This window comes from Sinohyriopsis cumingii, chromosome 17, assembly GCF_028554795.1.
Source record: "Sinohyriopsis cumingii isolate HCF-2022 chromosome 17, ASM2855479v2, whole genome shotgun sequence".
Taxonomy (NCBI): Eukaryota; Metazoa; Mollusca; class Bivalvia; order Unionida; family Unionidae; genus Sinohyriopsis; species Sinohyriopsis cumingii.
In genome coordinates, this window is record NC_142977.1 from 82,884,809 (window position 1) to 82,904,509 (window position 19,701).

Consider the following 19,701-nt stretch of genomic DNA (forward strand, 5'->3'; position numbering starts at 1 on the left):
CAAGTTACTTATAAGCTGGAGTATGCAGGTAAATATAACATTTGATATTGTTTATGTAGGTACGTTAATATGCCCATTGGTCATTTCGACATTGCTAAATCATGCTCTCGGGAACGGCGTTAGATTACGAGATTTTGTAAGTAAGGGTTGGGTGATTGGGAATGTTCCTATGTTCAGAATATTGCAATGTCTTGCTTTACCGAATTTTCCAGTAAATGATGACAGCAATAAGAAAAGTCGTTGCCTTGTATTATTGAAAATATTTAATTGCAAAATGTTTTTTCTTTCTCTTTGTATCTGCTTTCTTATATTACTGTCATGATAGGGTTTGTATCATAACCTTCTTTTCATATCTTGCTATGAGAAGAGATTACTCATAAGTTAATAAATGACTTTGCCCATGGTTAGAGAGAGAGAGAGAGAGAGAGAGAGAGAGAGAGAGAGAGAGAGAAGAAGAAGAAGAAGAAGGAGTTCAGGCTCTCTTAACAAGTATGTCACCCATAACCGTGTAGATACGGCTACATCTTGGGGAATGAGGTACGGAATCGCTGTAAGGAAAATACAGAGCTGTTCTGACTCGAGGAACGAACTTTTTATTTAAATTATATATATATATATATATATATATATATATATATATATATATATATATATATATATATATATATATATATATATATATATATATATATAATACTACATTCTAGAGATGTAAAACAGTTAAATCTCGATTCACATCATGATAGCCAATGAGTATAAAATTCAGTAGTTGCGATTAATGCAACAATCATTATGAAGAAATGTATTTTACTAAATTTAAAAAATTTAAAATAGAATACTAATTTGGAATATGTTACTAAACATTACTCATTATTTCTTAAAGAAACTTACATTTCTAAATTAAATCTAAACATGAAGTTGGCAATGAATTCATCTTTTATAATAATACATACCGCAAATACAATTAAACATTCCATTATATTATAATATAAAATATAAGGAACTCAAAAAATTGCTGGAAAAATATGCGCTTTACCGTTAAAATCTCAAATATTAAAAAGTGCCCATTCTTTAAAGTTTGCGAACACACACTATTCTTACCTGTAAGGAAAATGCAGAGCTGTTCTGACTCGAGGAACGAACTAATTCTTCGTAAGTCTGCTTCTTTATTTATACACAGTTTTAGCTTTCGCGCAGTTCAGTCAGACCAATGCTCTCAAACTTTCCCAGGAAAACCGTGTGAACCATCTGCGTAACTCATCCATTATTGATGTAATAATCTGCCTTTCATCAGCTTCTCACCAAATCTAAATTGCTGACCTTTAGAGACAAGCGAAATGTATTTTATGGATTTCTGCACGTGCTCGTAAAGAGCGATCTTTATAAAATAGCATAGAGTTGTATTACACAAATAGATACAATTAATCTCAATATATTTTAGAGGAAAATTACTTTCAACATAATTTAATGAACACTTACGGTTAATACAATTTAGAGAAAATTTCAATCTTAATACTTTTACTCAAAAATTCTGCCCTAATATTACAGTTTGAAACATGTTTTATGGGGTTTGAGCCCACATTGCATGCAAACGATTCTAAATAAATTTCTCTTTCGTCTGTTCATCCTTTTTTTTTATTGTCGTGCTTGGATGCTTAGATTTTTATCAGATACATTTACCGTTTCATATGTATATGTTATTTTTAATTTATTTGCTTTTAATGTACATAGGTTTTTTTTCAGTGATCTAAAACGGGCCTGGTTATTACCGACAAAACAAAAGTAATTTAAAAGCGTATCTGACGATCAAAAGGGTGACTTGTTTTGTCGATAATTGTTGTTGCTGTTATTGTTTTATTGTTGTTGTTGTTGCTCCTGCAGCAGTTGTTTATGCTATTGTTGTTATGTTGCTATTGTTGTCCAAACATGAAACATGCAAGGTCGTTGAACTCAATATGATGGATCAGCATCAGTTTGCAAAAAACTGTAACAAATAAAATTAAGCATAATTAATTTTTGAGTAGTCCCCTTTATGGTCAAATGAAATACAGCATTTTTGTCCCCGAAAACAATGTTGAGAGATACATGGCCAATCAAAGTTTTGTTCGTCAAACCTTTAATTTTTTCAGGTGGGCAACTGTATTTTTCTTCTCTACCTTTTACTTGGCTATGATATGCAAAAATTCGTTGTTACTTTCTGAATTCTAACGGAGGATTTCACATATGATCTTAAAATATGAAAAAGTTTCATCTCGTTAGGCGAAAAATGTTGGGTATTGACTTTAAAATTTATAACAACTTCAGAAGAAGGCCATATCGGCAATGATTCAATCGGTTTCAGATTAACACTATATATATATATATATATATATATATATATATATATATATATATATATATATATATATATATATATATATATATATATATATTGCAGTGTCAGAATAGTGCAGTATCGTTTCATACCACACAGCTTCATATTGGACGAGATGTGTATATAAAAATATTAACGTGTATTATGAACTACTTTGATTATAAACAATGCACGCTTATGTAGGAGACGATTTAACTTTTGATCTATCACATTAGTTTGTAGACGAACTAAAGAAGTTGTTTCATCTATTTGAAAGCAGAGATGATAAATTGAACGATGTAGACAAGTTTACTAAGTTACAAATAAAACTTTCAAAGAAGCAAACGAAAAAAAAACGTGATCTTATGAACATCTACAAGAAACGTGAGAAACGCAGTATTGAAAATGCCATTTTAATCATATGAACAGTTGTTTATTAGGAGAATATTCGTAACTTTTCGCAAATAAAATGTTTCAGAATATGACCAATGCACAGAAAAGCATAATGAAGCCACGGAATATCGCATATCTATCAGAGATGTACCATTTTATAAGTCAAATTACTCACTTCGATAAAAAAAAAAGTGCAACTGGAGGTTTTGGTTGAAATATAAGGACCTCAAAGCCAATAAGGCAGGACGACGAAGCATTCACATTTCCACTAACTGAATGGATTGTCACAAACCTGCTGCTTTGCAGTTTTGCACGTTAGTATTAGAAGCCTTACAGGTCATTTACATAGCTGGGGTTCCTACAAAGACCCTGCAAGTGCCAAGGCATATACATGTCTTCTTTAACTGGTAGTAAGAATGGTAAAATATACCTATGCTTACATTTTCGCATCTTGAATTTCATCAAAATATACTTTTTTAGTTCTGCAAATTCGAATTACATGAGCTATATCATGGGTTCTAAAACTTGATTACAAACTGTGAAATTGTACTGTAATTTTGACTACATTGCCAACTGCAATCATATTCTCCTTACCGCACTCAAAATGAAAAGTACTTTATATTCCATAGCGTCTTTTTGATAATTTCAATTGAAAGAGTTCATAGTTTTCTCACATGATGATTCCAAACGATCAATGATAGAACAGAAACACACATGTAGCTGATTCAAAGCGGGCCCGTCCCTAATCAAATCACATGCAATTTGTAAGGACTTGACACACCCAAGAAATGCAGTGTATCACAGGCGGAAAAGCAGAATTAAGTAGAATCGAAACAAAATCTACCCATTCCAGACCAACTTAATAAGTTGTTCCAATGCGGATTCATTCACAATATGACTCTAAATTTCGATCTTAAGAAGACCAAAGCGATAATTTCTTTCAAACTGATGTCGAGAGCGAGACGAAGTTAAAAGGTCACTCGGCGGTGCTTTATGCGCATTCATATTTTTACTGTCTATTGATGAATGTAAAATTGTATATTTATTTTGGAATGTAGCATAAATCCCTTTATTTTCTTTCTTGTTATTTATTCCTGTTTTTATTAATCCTTAGGTAAAATAAATAACACAAAACGTGGTTTGATCTAACTACTTTAATAGTTTACAGCTGACTCAACAGTGAAAACACACGCACACTAGTTTCTCGCGCTAATGTTATTAGAAAGCATATATGGGTACAACTGAGAGAGAGCCCGTAGCTGACCTTAGGTGACCTGTAACTGTCGGACCATATGTAGAGACAGAATGTTAATACCGTATATTACCACAGAAAGCAAAATGAGTGTATAATAAAAAGGTTCCTGCATTTGTATGGTAAGATATAAGTATATATTTGACACACAATTGCCATGTGTGTTTTTAATTAAAATGCAATGGTTGTCAAGCAAGAGTTTATTGATTTCTTAAAAATATCGATTTTTCGGCCTTGCCTAACCAGATAAAATATTTGACTTTTTATGAAGAATGGTGATGATAACTTTTATATGTTTTTAGTTTTCTTTAGTTTCAAAGTCGGACGAAATTATCTTTCAGTACTGGAAAACGTCATTCAGGTTACACGAAAACTTGGGATAGTTGCAAACTTTGCACGACAAAAATTCATTTTAAAGTACTTTTTTTGTCAACTTTTTATCAAGAACTACCGGTCTTCATAAAAAATTTAGCAAATATCTAACATATACACATACAGACACGCACGTGGTGAACCTTTTCTTTTATATGAAAAAGGACAGCATGCATTAAATATTCGATTCTTCCAACCAATAACATAACATTTTTCATGAAAATGTTATTTCTTTCACGTAGAAAGAAGACACATTAGAGCAAACTTTTCTTGAAAATTCTTTTATGCAGAAAGTTAAACATTCTGTTTTTTTCTTCTTCTTTTTTATTTTGTTGTTGTTGTTGTTCATGTTCGATATTATCTGGATGATGTACACATCAAAATTTGGAAGATATTGGCATTCCATATCGCAAATTGCTTTAATTGCAAGAAACCGTTGGGTTAGGAAAGAGGGTGGAGGATCACCAGGGTAAATTCATTTAAAAATATGAATTTCAATTTTGTACAATGCTTCTGTGAACAACACACATATGTTTATTAAACCACCCCCATAGTACATGAGTTGTATTTGAATACGTCAGTATTATTTATATTATAATATCATATGAATTTTTGTCTATAATGATGGAAGTCGCTAGCTACAGCCTTCGTGTAAATATCTTGCTGAGAGCATATTTTTGTATACCAGTCATGTTTAACTACATATTTGAAAGAATACTAACAGTGTAAAGCAACGAACGTTGTTTTCCGGTTCTAAGTCTCAACACTTTATTTTGCATTGGTGTTTGTGGTGGAGGGTTTATAGAACACTTCATATTTTATTATCATTCACATACATCGTTTTCGGTGGGTTTTTTGTAGTTTTTTTTACGTAAAAAACTAAAACAAACTACTTCTTTTAAGAAAGCTTTTCTTCTTGAAAAAAAGTTCAACAAAAAACAAGAAACGAAAAAAACAAAACAGATATCCTTGTCAAAACATTGATATTTGTCAATGTCAATAACACACTGCGTAAACGTTAGTCTGCTTCCCACACGTGTCCGCCCTATCCATTTTCCCAAGTAATGTCGCAAGAATGCAATGAAAAAAGTTTGACTACCAGACTGTTAGTAATGTTTGATCGGATATCCTCTATTTTTATACCACAGCTGATAAGAGATGGAAGAGCAAACCACTGTAAAACCGTATGAAAACGGAGAAATTAAACAAAACGGTGAGATAAAAATCAGACTCAGAATGCAATCAAATAATTATACGCTGTGAACTAAGATAGTAAATGTGACATTTACACCAGTGACATAGCAGCTAGCAGTGAACGTTCAGCCATGCTGGACGGAAATGATGCAAATAAAATCGACTCGATGACATAGCTACAGTGCTGTCTGGCATTTCTGCGCACTTAAGGTTTCCGTCTCCAATATTGAAGCAAACCGAATTTAACCGATTGACGAAAATAAATACCGCAATGCTTGCCATCTGAAAAGAGGCAATTGTCACCAGAATATTCTGTTCAAAATAATAATTTTTGACACGGGGATACCCCCCTTCCCCGTTTTCCTGACTCGCGATATCTCTGCCTATTCTGCGCTCAGCTTTGAAAATATGTAATGTTTATCCATCGGGCTATATAAATTGAATGCATAACTTTGGACTGTTTCTGTCAGCAGTTCAGTCGAGTAATTGGTATATGGAAAACTTGCCCCATGGATAGCTACGATCTCGATCTCGTAGGCTCAACTTGATCTGTTGTGGTTGAGGCTACAGACTGATCCTATATCATGTAATGGAGCAAACAAAATTATCACTAAAGTCAGAAAAGCAAGCAGTGTAGAAATCTACTACATAAGTATAATCATGTTGTGAAAGAAGCTTGGCTTATTTTGAATTTATTAAGCCCTAACACGATATAATAAATTGGCATGGTTACACTAACCTCACCGTGTCCACCATGACAGATAATGTGAGACTCTTGCTGTGACCCCTTTGCTACCTAAGGCATGCCAGACCATATTTGAATATTCTACGCTATGTTATTATCAATCAAGTGGCAAATAATGGCTTCTTTGTGGAATTTCAAACTTGCCGATAAACCGTATTTACTTTTAATGCGCAGAATTTCTGACGCTAACCGCGCCATATTTTTACTATGATTTGTTTATATTTCCAAATAAGGACTCAGTGTCCTTATATGGCACACAAACAAATGAGGCTGAGAATGGAAGTAATCATTATTTGAACTAATATGGCGGACAATCTAAACGAAAATATTGGATAAAAAAGGTAAACAAGATTTTGCAACTATTTCTACAATGATTTTCGATACTTCCGGTATTAAATAAGAGGACTACTCAATTTATTGGATTATATGCAAGGAATATGTTCAGATTGTTGATATTAGGCTAAAAGAGCACCGGGTGTGAATCACAATTGGCTTGCTCCATTTACACGTTTATGCTCGTTAGTACCCTGTCCATGAGGTAAGATTAAGGGTACTAATATTAGTACCATCCCCATGGAGAACTTGCCCCTACATATCTGGAGAAGTCACCTCAAAACTTGTCATCCAGAAAACCAATTTAATATTTATCTTTGAAATAAATAAATTATTTAAAGATAGAAATGTGTACCTTCAAACAGTGCTGTTGGTGACAAAGATGTCACCACTCGGTGGTTACCGCATTATTTGATTACATGATAGATCTTATTATCTGGTATTGACTCTCCTGTACAAGGAAGTAAACTCCAGACCTATGCAACTCAAGATGGTTTTGGAAGGGAAACTGAAATGAAGTCATACCTGGAAAACAAAAGAAAAACAAGGAAGAATATTTCACTTGTGGGATATGTTCAAAAACAAAGAACTAAGTGTCAGTGCATTGCTGAATAAATGCTCTCGATAATATGCTGCACCTGTATCCTAATTCTATTTTATTATGTTATTCCAACGTAACAGTGCAAATGTCATTATGGCAAAGTGTATATTCCTTTTTGGTCATTTGGTAAATTTTGGTAAGTTCATAGATATATGCATTGATATCAAAATCATTGTCAAATTTGCTGAGATCATGCTTTTCATCAGACATCTACTAAAACAACAGGAACATTTGTTTAGAAACAAAAAAACCACGAGGCATCATTGCTTTTAACTTGGATATAAACATTTTTTTTTTGTTAACAAATTTTGACAAAATCAGTATAAGTGCTGTGCTGCAACTTATTTAAATTCATTGATGTTCAAATAAATGTAATTAATTTTATCAAACGTACTATTATGTAGTCACAGTCATTTTTGTAGAGGGTTCAGACTGTCAAAAAGATCACTGAATACCTTTTCGTTGATTGAATATATTCAGCGCATATCCGAATGCTTTTTTCTTTTCATTCTCTTAGATGGTCCTACGCTTGGTACTGAATAATATGGGAAATATTGCCATTGTTTTTCATCAGTGTTCATCTTTGACAGTTATACAGCAAAATTTTCAATTTTGGTAGCAGAAAATATTCGTTTTGAAATCCTTACTTTATATCATTGCTGAACTCTGATATTTATACTGTAAAATATTATTAACATGTCTGCTGGAACAATCCTCAACTTTTGTACTCTTTTTTTTTTTTTCTTTTCTTCTCCATCTTTGAAAAGTAAGAAATTATCTACCAAATGAAACAACATTAAAGACATGTTTACACTTTCTCGTTCAATGTTTCCTGCATCAATTTATTATGCACCTTCAGAGGTCTCTGAAACGCATAATCACGCATATTTGGATGTAGTTTTTGTTACCTGGGACGCAGAAAATCACTTATACGGGAGTCCTCCATATGCACACATTTGCTGGACGGCAAATTCAAGGGCTTGCCAGTCCTGCTTCAGCCATCTTCTGAGTGGGAAATGTGTTGATCAAATGATCATTTTAGCTGTGCTGATATTTACAATGAGAAAATGCAGTGGCTGAAAGACCCCTCAGATGCACATGTAGTCATTGTAAGAGTACATCTGAAGAACATGACCCAACAGCTTGGTTGCAAGTTCAAAGACTTGACTAGCAGAGTGGTGGGAAAATGTACTGATATTTACAGTGACTGAATACAGAGGCAGAAAGACCCAGTGATGTACTTTTGTGTAAGATTATATCAAATGAACAACTTTAATTTCATTGTTGTGTTCATTTCCAAGGGTAGCCGAATAAGCAGTGCATGTGACCTCGAAATCAAGACATATTGAGAGGTAGACAAAATGCTGTTTGCAAATTTTGATAAGTTTTTTTGGGCAAATTGGTGAAGATTATAATGAGATTAAATAGAGCTCTAGAAGTTGCTAGAACTGATATTTCACATTTAACACTATGTGTGATGCTTAGCTTAGTGCATGGAGTAAAATGTTTCCTTGGCCTGACATAATTCACTCTCATTTTAGTGGACAAACAAGTTATATGTCAGTGATGTAAAGAAGTTAGAAAATTAAACTCACTGGTTTTACTCATCTGGAAATTTAGCTACTTCAGGTATGCCCAATATGCTTCTGGTAGGGGACTGCAACTTTTGCTGGTTGAACTCCTGTTTTTTCCAAAATAGGAGTCCTGGACTCCTTGTTTTAAAATCCTAGCAAGACCTCTGCACCTTTGATTTTGTATGTAACTGCTTTGGATGAATATGCATTTTTCTTCCACACTTACGTTCAAGACTGTTTTCCACTTGTATAATAAACCCTTCCTTCCCATGCTGCATTCACCTTGTTAGTGTAATGTCGATATTAGAAAAATAAATCACTTATAATTGAAAGTCTGTGTATTCATATAAACTCCTTAGATTTCTTATAACAGCACACACCAGAACACCACAAGAAATATTTTTAAACAAATGTTACTGTTAACTTTCTTGATTGATACATCTATTATACTAACATTATTCATTAATGTGGTAATTACTTTCAAACTTTAACCAGGTTGATTCGGTACAAATTACTGACTGATTCAACCCAGATTTCTGGCTGATTCTCCAAACTTCCAAGCTGATTCAGACCATGTGAACTATTATTCAGTTAAGTCCAGGATTTAAATGTGACATTTAAATTTGTTTTTAAGGATGATCTTCTCATTATGTCCCAAGTATGTCGAGCAGTTCAAATATGCATTAAAAGTAACAAAATCCCATTAGTACGCTTGATCATGGTGTTATATATAATAAAAAAATGTAATCCTGTATATTTTGCATCAGCAGTTTAGTAGTGAAATATTTTTAAAACTTTTAGTTCAACTTTAAGTAGTTTGTTTTATTGAGAAATAATAAAATGACGAAAACTGACTAAAAAGAAGAAATAAACTAAACGATGGGTGTAGTACATGTGAGCTTTCAGAAACTGTCCGAATTCTGTGCATTAGCCATGATGTTGAACTCTGTAGCGACCGCATTTCCTGAGTAGGCGTCAGTGATGCTTTTTATCGAGTTCAAGTATCGTTCATCAATTGTTAGCAAATCTCAATGAAAACTCAGATTAAATTATTCAGTTAGAGAGATGATACTATAACCCTTTGGCTTACTGACAGCACCAATTCAGTCAATTTCGGGTTATAAAGGTCCATGCCATAAAGTCATCTCAGGATGACTTTGGTTATTAGGTTGGAACCCTTTCATATATAAAGCTGCATGCATCACATCATGCTTACGCCCGCTCTATTTTTCTAAATAAAATGCATCTAATCATTTGAAGAGCAGAGCAAAGGGGACATATAACACTTTTTTTGTTAAGTATAGAAACAGAGTTGAACAAATGGAAAACTTGAAAAGTTGCAAATTTTATAGATTTAATAAGTTATTAAGTTGAAGAAAAACAATACATAAAGCCTTAACAACCATGTGGTGACATCTCAAAATTGATATATATAATCCTTAGGGCAAATTCTTCAGTTGCAGTGGGGTGACTTTTCCGACCACCATGGGGCGACTTCTCCTGACTCCTGGGATGAGTTCTCCCAGGGCGAGTTCTGCATGGGGCAAGTAATTAGGTCAGATTTACAGCTAGTTTTACAAAATTCAACTTAACAATGCCAATAATGGCAAGAGATATTAAGTAAACTAAACCGATCTTGTAAAAAAGTTCAACATTTTATTAAAAAAATAAGCTATTACCGGTATGTGGAAGAGAAACAACAGTGAATATGTAATGTGTTTACAACATCTTGTTGATGGTGAAAAACTACTAAAGAATTCAGAAACAGAATTTATGTTTTAGCAGCAAGATGACACATTGGGTAGCAGATGATTTTGTACATGTGCGACAGCTTCTTGCAAAATTGGAAGCTTGGATAAAAATGCAGTATTGTTTTAAGGTATACATTTCCATCTTTTATATAATGTATTTATTTGTATGATTCTAAAAGATACATAGTAAATCGGATTTTCTGGGATACCGGTTCAAGAAGCTCATGGAGTGGGTCTTCATGTTGACATTTACAAATCATATTTTCATATGCATTTCGAGTCAAAATGCGGGATATTTTTGTACACTTTATGAATATCACTTTCCTTCATTAAAGTAAGAACGTTCTTTCTTGATACAAAATGGAGTTTTGAACAAAAATAACATGTAATTCAATGTGTACAGAAATGATGTATCGTTGCGCAGAATTACCTGATGCGCAGAATTAGCCAACATGGTGGTATATCTTGGAGAAAAATAAGAGGTGTGTCACTAGGGCTTACTGCATTTTAGGAGAAAAATCTATCTAATTATCTATATATCTATGTGTCTGTCTATCTATACATTGACACAGCCACACTTGACTATTAAGCAACGGGGGCATTGTCAAGGATAAAGTAAAGATAGCAGTGATAGGACAGTCAGAAGAGTAATGATAGGAAAGGCCGAAATAAGTAAAATAGTGTCAATGTATGTTTTCATCCCTTCATGCTCGGACCAATCCGGCTACCATATTGGTGATGAGATAAGGAACCTCAACCGGCATAGCCCTGAGAATCACTAGGTCTTACTTGTAGCTGACTTGTTCATTAGACTGATTCTGTGAACTTGTTAAAAGGTGTCATGAGCTAGAACAGGAATTGACCGATGCCTGCCATTTGTTATCCCACAAACCTGATCAACAAATGTTGTATTCAGAAGTTGAAATGTGTTTTAAATTTTGTCATTTGACCCCTTGGCTTTTCTGTTCTCTTTTTTGTGTGTGTGATCCCACTATGTAAAATGTTGATGCAGATGCAAATAAGCACAAGTAGCCGCAATCTTGATACTAAAATGAGGCAAAAGCCTGAAAATATTATGTTCAGAGTGATGGATTTAAAGTCATTCTAATTCATGTTCACTTAAATATATAATGTGAGATGAGGTCTGTACCCAAAGAGATTGCAGTTTAACACCTGGGTCTTGATTTCCTGATGGATTTATGATTATTTGATTGCATTCTTAGCCTGATTTTCAAGTTATATAGGTGTAATTTTAAAATGGAAGAATTGTGTTATCAGTAAGTAATACAAGCTAAGAGCCAGAGAAAGCAGTGGCTGCATACATGGTCACTCTGCCTATTTTGTGCCATATGCATGGTATATAAAACTAACATTTCTTTTTACTAATTTACATGATCACCATAAAAACATTTTTACTAATCCTGCCAAAATTTCACTGATCCTGGTAAAATTGCAACTTTCAGTGAATGAAGTACTCCGTCCACTTTTGTAATTTTCAAAATACTTGGTACGGAAGGTGCACAACATCATATCCTTTATGAGGTCATATCTGAGCCAACTGGATTCATTTTCTAAGGATTTCTGGTACTTGCTTATTATGGTGGTTTAAATTTTTTTTGGTAATTGCTGTATACTTTGCATAAACTTCCAGATCATTTCAGTTGTCACCTTACAGTGCAGGGAATGTTTATTAACAATGGTCTAAAAGTTAAACCTTTTAAACGTTATAATTCTGCAATATTTATTGAGTTGGCAGTATGACCTTTTGGGATACTTAGATCCACTGTATCAATATATATTGTCTTTTTTTAAATGAGTGCATTAGGCCATGGTACCTGGCTAGTTTATTATACATCTTGAATGTTTTGACAGTCAACATCTTTGCTCTCTAACCGCTCCGGTGGCCTAGCGGTTATATTTTCCACCTTGGATGCGGGAGGTCGATTCACACCAAAGACTTACAGAAATGGTACTAACAGCTGCCTCGCTTGGTGCTCAGCATTAAAAGGTTAGTGTTAGGACTGGTCGGCCTGGTGTCAGGATAATATGACTGAGTGGGACATCATGCTACATGTCTGCGGCATGATGCCCCAGTGCTAGACATCACTATAAACTGCCACATTGCAGACATCGTAGCGATATGACTGAAAAATTGTTAAAGCTACTTTAAAAATCCAAATCACACGCACACACTTTGCTTTCTTTAGGCACAACAGAATAGTCGGCCATTTCCACCATGGCATTTATTGTACATCACAAGTGGAGGGTCCAGCGGTTAACCATGAAAGAAAAAAGCATTCTTGGTTTCACTAGATACATACATATCAAGACCTTGAATTAACTTAAGATAGTAGCTGGTGAAAATTTGTAGTCATTCAACAGATTTGCAAGGGATGGGATTCAGTGATCTGTTAGAAAATTTACAGACCTTGGATTAGTAGTAGATTTGTCAAAATTTTAGAAAACTTTCACTGGGTACCTGTTGATACTAATAATCGGTTACCCAGATACCCGATTGAAAGGAAACTGAATTAAATGTGTACAGACCTGAAGTTAAATTCACATTTTTTAAAATTCACAGTATTTGATATATATCAGTATCTAATGTCATCTGCTGCAAAGTCCAAGAATTTGTCCTCATTGTCTGTGACCAAAATAGTGTTTCCAGTCAACCGACCATCCCTATTTTTTGTTGCCTACCCTAGCATTTTTTTCTGACAGATTAAAAGAAAAAAAATTAAATCCTGAATTTGATTTGTGCACCCAGTTGAACTAGTTTTGCTCAGTTCTTGAACTAGTTTCGCTCAGTTCTTGAAACGCTCAATATATTATATATAATAATCATTATAATATAATGTTTTTAAAAATAAAAAAAAAATACCTTCCCTAATTTGAAAACCAATGTGATAGGAGACATATTTTTTTGCCTGATACAGTACTGAAATCCTTCATTGTTTTCTAGTAGATCATCGTGGTCTATATAGTCATCGGAAATATTGTATGACTCCCTTTCCTTGGCCTCGCTGTCATATGCAGATGTTTATTTAGAGACTGATCTTAAGCTTTGTGAGTAACACTTTGATCATACAGTTTGTGAGATCTATTAAAGGTTACAGCTGAACTAAAGTCAGTTGTGTGGCAAGATCAAATAACCATCCTCTATTACTTGCCATTGAAATACACATGTGGCACAGTCAAAGGGTTGTCGCATGGGAAAATATGTTATGGAAGTAATGGACCTCGGGTTGTGAATGTAGCCCTAATTTGTTTCAAAGTGGGCAACAAAAATTAAAATTTTCACTTGTTTTCAAGGTTTCTACATTGGCTTTAATCTGAAATTCCTTAGATTGCTATGTAATTTCTGGTATTTGCAGTCATCAAATTAGCATAAAACCTGACTACAGAACATAAGACTTCTTTTTCTATATTTTCATACTATAATGAAACTAATTAACTTTATGATTTGGGCCTGTTTAGATTTGAAATAACAGACTCAAGGTGACTAATTTGCCAGAATCACCCCTAGCATCAGCCCTGCAATTACTGGGATTCTCAGGCATATGTGAGTTGTTGAAAAGTTGATGAAGAGAGCATACAGCTTCCCATTGCCATGATGACATATTTATTCCTTCCACAGTCAGAAAACATTTGTTGGCTAGCAGTTTAGGTGGTTGATAGTGCATGTTCATTAATTGACAATATGGTCAGTATGCACATTTTGTGATTTGAATAGTTTATATTTAACACATGGACTAAGATTCATCTGCTAAGGTTTTTTTTGTGAAGTGCAAAATGCTGAATGACTTTTAAGCTACTTATAACAGTGTTTCCATTTACCCTCGTTTGCATTTCAGAGACCCACACATTTTTAATTTGACCCCCAGTTTTGATACCAAGGTTTGTTTTTTACTCAGTCAGATCCCCCAGTTTTGACACCAAGGAGATTTATTACTCTCAGTCTTATACCCCTAGGGGATACACTGCTTATAATGAACCAAATCCCATTTTTATTATACTTTTTCATGATTTTTTATAGTGTCTGGTATTAGGTTTGTTGATTTGTGTTTGTTTGGTAAATACGCTGCGAAGATTCCTTTCCTTTAAAACAAAGTGTGTGTGTGATTTGGATTTTTAACGTAGTTTTAAAAATTTTTCAGTCATATCGCTATGTCACATTATCCTGACACCAGGCCTACCAGTCCTAACACTAATCTCCTAATGCTGAGCGCCAAGCAAGGCAGCTGTTAGTATCATTTTTGTAAGTCTTTGGTATGACTCGGCTGGGGATCAAACCCACAAGCTCCCGCATCCGAGGCGGATGCTCTAACCACTAGGCCACCGGAGCGGTCCCTTTAAAACAAAGAACTTTAATTTGATGTAAAACTAATGGTCTTTAATGAGCACAATTATTCCAATAGCTACTGTAAATAACAGACAGCCCTAATTTATATTATGTTAGATGTATTATCCATTATTTGTTTTTGGCTGTTCTGTATCATCACTTTGCCATCCTCACCTTTTAAGCATCTTCGGTACATACCAGCATGGTTCAGGATTACTTCCCCTCACATTGCTTTAGCTGTATTAAATAGGTGCATGTCTGGTGTGGATACAGAAAACTCTGATAATATTGCTGTATAATTTCCTTAACACTTGCGTACATACAGGTAAGTTTTCTATGTTTTCTAGTCTTAGCATTTACTTTGTACTTTTATATGTGTCGCTCTGCTGATTTTACCTGTATAGGTTGCCAGTTGGCCTTTTTTGCTGATATCATACTCTTCCAATTGATATTACAGTGTCCACTTTGTAAGCATCAATAATGAGGCTTCAGTGTTTTTTATGTGCATGTATGGTGTGTACTCTAGTAAACAGAATTATATTGCTATGTAGTTTCTGCTGTGGTCAGATACATGCTGGTAATTTTCTATGCCAAAGTTAGTTATAGTATCCGCTTTATAGTTACTATAAGTGATGCTTAGATAATTTTAATTGTATATGCAGTAAATTGGCCATTTCTACTGGTAACTTGTATTGGAATTGATATTTTAGCATGCATGTTGTAAATATTAACACATTAACCCCTAGCGACGACTTTACGGGGCAGGAGGTAGTTGCCTACTGCTGAGCTCTGTAGCGTCATGGTCATGCATGATACACTAAAGTGGGTGGTATTATAGAAAGGTAGATATATGCAGTTCTACAGTGGTACCAAATTATCTGGAATATCTAGTTGCACAACAAAATACAGATAGATAAACCTCATTATTTGGATCCGACTTTTTTTATCCAATATTCGCTCGTGGTCGGAATCCGATTTTGTGTCCGGATTTTTGACTTTTTGGTCTCAGATCTAAGGCAAACCAGTATGAACTGCAAACAGACAGATGAGCCTTTGCAAAAAGTAGGATAAGATGGGCATTTGTAATAAAGAGTGGTCTCCATACAAAAAAAATGGCTCCTTTTAGCAAAAAAGAAATAAAAAAATTCCAACTTTTACCCTTCTGCTCATGCGTGGGCCAAATAGCCAATGAAAAACTATGTTTCTAACACAACTAGGCAGTATGTTATTGAAAGATGACCGGGGATTTGGTGTTTTTGAGTCTATTCAGAAATAGCTTTCAAAATGTGTTTCCTACTCGATTTTCAGGCGAAAATGACAAAAAGCTCCAGGGGTTAATGTGTTAATACAGATAATTGTAATTATCATTTGATTATTGACTAAAAAGGAGGAATCTACTTTTAGATTACTTCCACAGTTTGGCAGACTTACTGGCATTGTGGGCTGCTTACATTACCAGTTACAAAAACCTAGCATCAATCTACTCTTTTTCTTGCAAAGATGCCATCACGTGGACTTTAAATGGTGGTTGTATAAGTCCCATACACCAGTTTTCTATTAGGATACCCCAGCATTCAACTGAGGTATCGCAGCTTTGTGGATGATAAAGACATCTTCTGTACACAAGATAGGAGGTTTTTTGACAACACACAGCAGTAGGTGTGCAACATCTTGGCCATGGGCTCTATAGACTGGAACAGCCTTGATATGTATGCTTTCCCACCAACAGCTCTGATTTCAAAGGTGATACAGAAAGCAAGAGAACTGAAGTGTCAACACATCCTGATTGCTTCACTTGAATGGGGGAAATTGTGGACCAATGATCTTATTAATGCTGTAACTGAAATCTCAAGGAAAATTGAGATAGTTCTTGGCTCAAGCAACCATGATGGCAGGGGTTTCATCCTAACCCATGTCTGGATCTTATTAAACAATCACGCAGGAACAAAGTTTTCTCACAACCTGTGTTGGAGAAGTAACTTGAGTGAAATGGCTCTCATTTTGAAAACCAATCGAAAGGCAAATGGAAACCTTAACATAATGGCATGTGGAAGAACACATTATACCACTGTAGGCATCAGTACCTCAAATAGCTAATTTTCTACTGTCACAGTGGTTCTTTGACAAGAAACAGTTAGCACCAATCACAATTAAAGGCTATAATTCCACGATCAATGACAACCTGCATCATCACAAAAGAGAAGAAAGGGTATCAGACGATCCAAAGACCTATCCAGTTTTCTGTCCAACTTTGATTACACATGTCCAAAGATATTGGTTCTTTGCCCAGGGCAGAGTCTATCATAGGCAATAACCTGGGTGAACAAGACATCACTTGAACCACTCGCAAGCGCTTCATTGGTTCAACTATCATACAAGACTTGTTTCTTCACTGTACTAGTGAATGGCAGGCAGAATCAGCGAAAAACGCGCTCTCTTAGCTGACCTTAACTACATGTAGTTCCGACAAGATTGGTCAACATCACTGATGACAGACCCAGCTTTTATTGGCAAGAACAGGTTCCTGTTCATGGGGAATGAGACTGTTTTAATGAAATTTCCTGTCTACTCGGGACGCTTCTTCACATGGTCATCCATAGGATCCAGTCTGAAACAGTATTTGAGAAGGAACGAGTCATTGCATAGAGGGAGATTATGCCTCTTACCCCTCACAAAGGGAATGGACAACATATCAGCACAGACATTTTAGTCCTGGATAAAGTGGGTTGTTTGTTATTGGAAAATAACTGCATCCTGGCTCACAAACTTGGGACACTAACCACGAACATTGGAATGGAACTGTTCTCTGTCATTATCCATGCCATGGGATGGAGATTTGAGTCCACTTTTCCACCTTTTATCTCAGAGATCTTACATTGTAACAGACCTAACTTGATCTAATGGGACCTATAGCCATGGCACAACAGGTTACCTTCCTGGGTCGTTCATAAGGACCCGGAATCACATCTTCCACTGGATTTGCTCAAGGGAAAATATTTCCATTGCTCTCTGAGATAGCATGAGCATGTATATGTTTCTGATAGATAATGGAATTTAGTATTTAAATACTAAACATGTTAAAATAGACAGGAATTAGTACCATCTTCATATAATGCGCATTGTTATACTCTCCTAAGAGGGCCTCAAGGGAGACTAATGAGTCGCCCTCTATAAATAAAGCATTATTATTATTGCATGTATTATTATATGGAGTCTTTTCTCCAGTTGGTTTACCTAGAAGCTGTCTCATGTACATTGCAAAATTGGTTTTGTATATATATTTTTATTGTGTTGTTCTGTACTTCATGTGACATATCATATATCCATCTTCTCTGCTTTTTTCACAAGTACCCTCTATTCTGCACTTCCAAGCCATGGAATAGGTCTGATCCATATTCCAGAATTGTATCAGAGGTGACTAATGGAGACAGTAGCTGCAGTGAGAGAGTGGTTTACATGCACAACTCATGGCACTAAATAAGTTATTTTTCTTGCTGTGCTCTAAAACTCCAGAGCATTGTAAACATAATCATTGATTTCATAAGCTCTATAATCTCAAGCATAATTGTGATCAACCTTCATTGGTAGGGTTATCAAATAGTGTAATCATGATTACAGATGATTGCAAAAAAAATCACCACAGCAGTTCATCTGGCATATTTAACTTATATATCTGTGATCATTTGGAACTTTAATTGACAAGCTGTGCCTTCACAAGTTTACACTGGAAGAAATGGCACCCAAGATGAGGATTGCCATTGACACCACCATGCTCTGAAAAAATACAGTGAACTCCATTGAAATGGTGACCTCCCTCCAAGTTGGTGCCCCTGGTGGTCACCCATATAGCCCACTTCTTAAAATGGCCCTGTCTGCAAGTACCAAGTTCCTCATACAGTTTATAACATAAACAATTGTGTTTTTCTCAAATGCAATGGGTCTGCTAAAAAGTTGAAGACATTGATTCCAGTTAAGCTTAACTTCATAGAGATCTCTTGACTTTTTCCATTTGTATTGTTCATTGTATGGTACTGTATATTTAGAACACTGGTTATTTCCCGTATGAATATGAAAGAAACTATGAGCTTTAACTATTGGTCCTTTGGTAAAACTTATGTACCATCCATCAGTTGCAATAGACTGTGATGTCAACCTTGCCAAACTTAAAAGGACTAAAGTAAGTAAAATTAGCACTGTATTATTTCTCATGTCTACTTTCAGTGTCAGGGAATTATGACTTTAACGAACAGATTAATATGCAAAGGGTTCGGAACAAGGCTGAGGTATGTACTCATTAAAATTCTCACTTCCCAGCATATTGTTTACTATAATATTTAGTATGGTACAGTTGTTAATTGCCCAGGCTTCGATTTTGAATGCTTGCAGCATACAGTAATCATCTGAACACTTGCACGATACATAGTCATCATCAGATAACTTGCAATATTTTATTTAGAACTTTTAGAGGCTTATAGGCAGAAAAAACAAACAAAAAATACTTGCCCTCGAAATGCTAATGATTTGAGAACAATACCAGTTCTGTACCTATATAAATAAATCTTTAATTCAAGAAATTTACTCTGCCATTGAAAATCTAATTGTATTGCATCATGTCATGAAATTGGAGAATAGGATAAAGAAAATCTACTGAATAAGTTTACCTCTCACCTAGTCAGAAGGACAGCAGGTGAGTTCATGGTATGGCACTGTGTCCATCATGCATTGTTCCTTGTGTGCCTGTTAATAGTTGCTGTTTTCAGCTTTAAAAAAAAACATTTAACTAATTTCAGC

General features: G+C 34.9%; 1 protein-coding gene across 4 annotated transcripts in view; it reads left to right on the plus strand.

Annotated features, from left to right (window-relative positions):
- LOC149779327 (sterol O-acyltransferase 1-like) overlaps positions 1–19,701 on the plus strand; it is a 105,035-nt gene that overhangs the window by 16,653 nt on the left and 68,681 nt on the right. For 2 of the 4 annotated variants that reach the window (XM_089939944.1, XM_089939943.1), the window contains one exon: positions 19,132–19,193. In XM_089939944.1, coding sequence (XP_089796070.1) covers positions 19,132–19,193 — 62 coding nt within the window. Of the gene's footprint in view, positions 1–5,484; positions 5,584–5,737; positions 5,775–19,131; positions 19,194–19,701 lie in introns of those variants that run through there. The other 2 variants (XM_089939942.1, XM_089939945.1) reach the window with 2 other exon arrangements.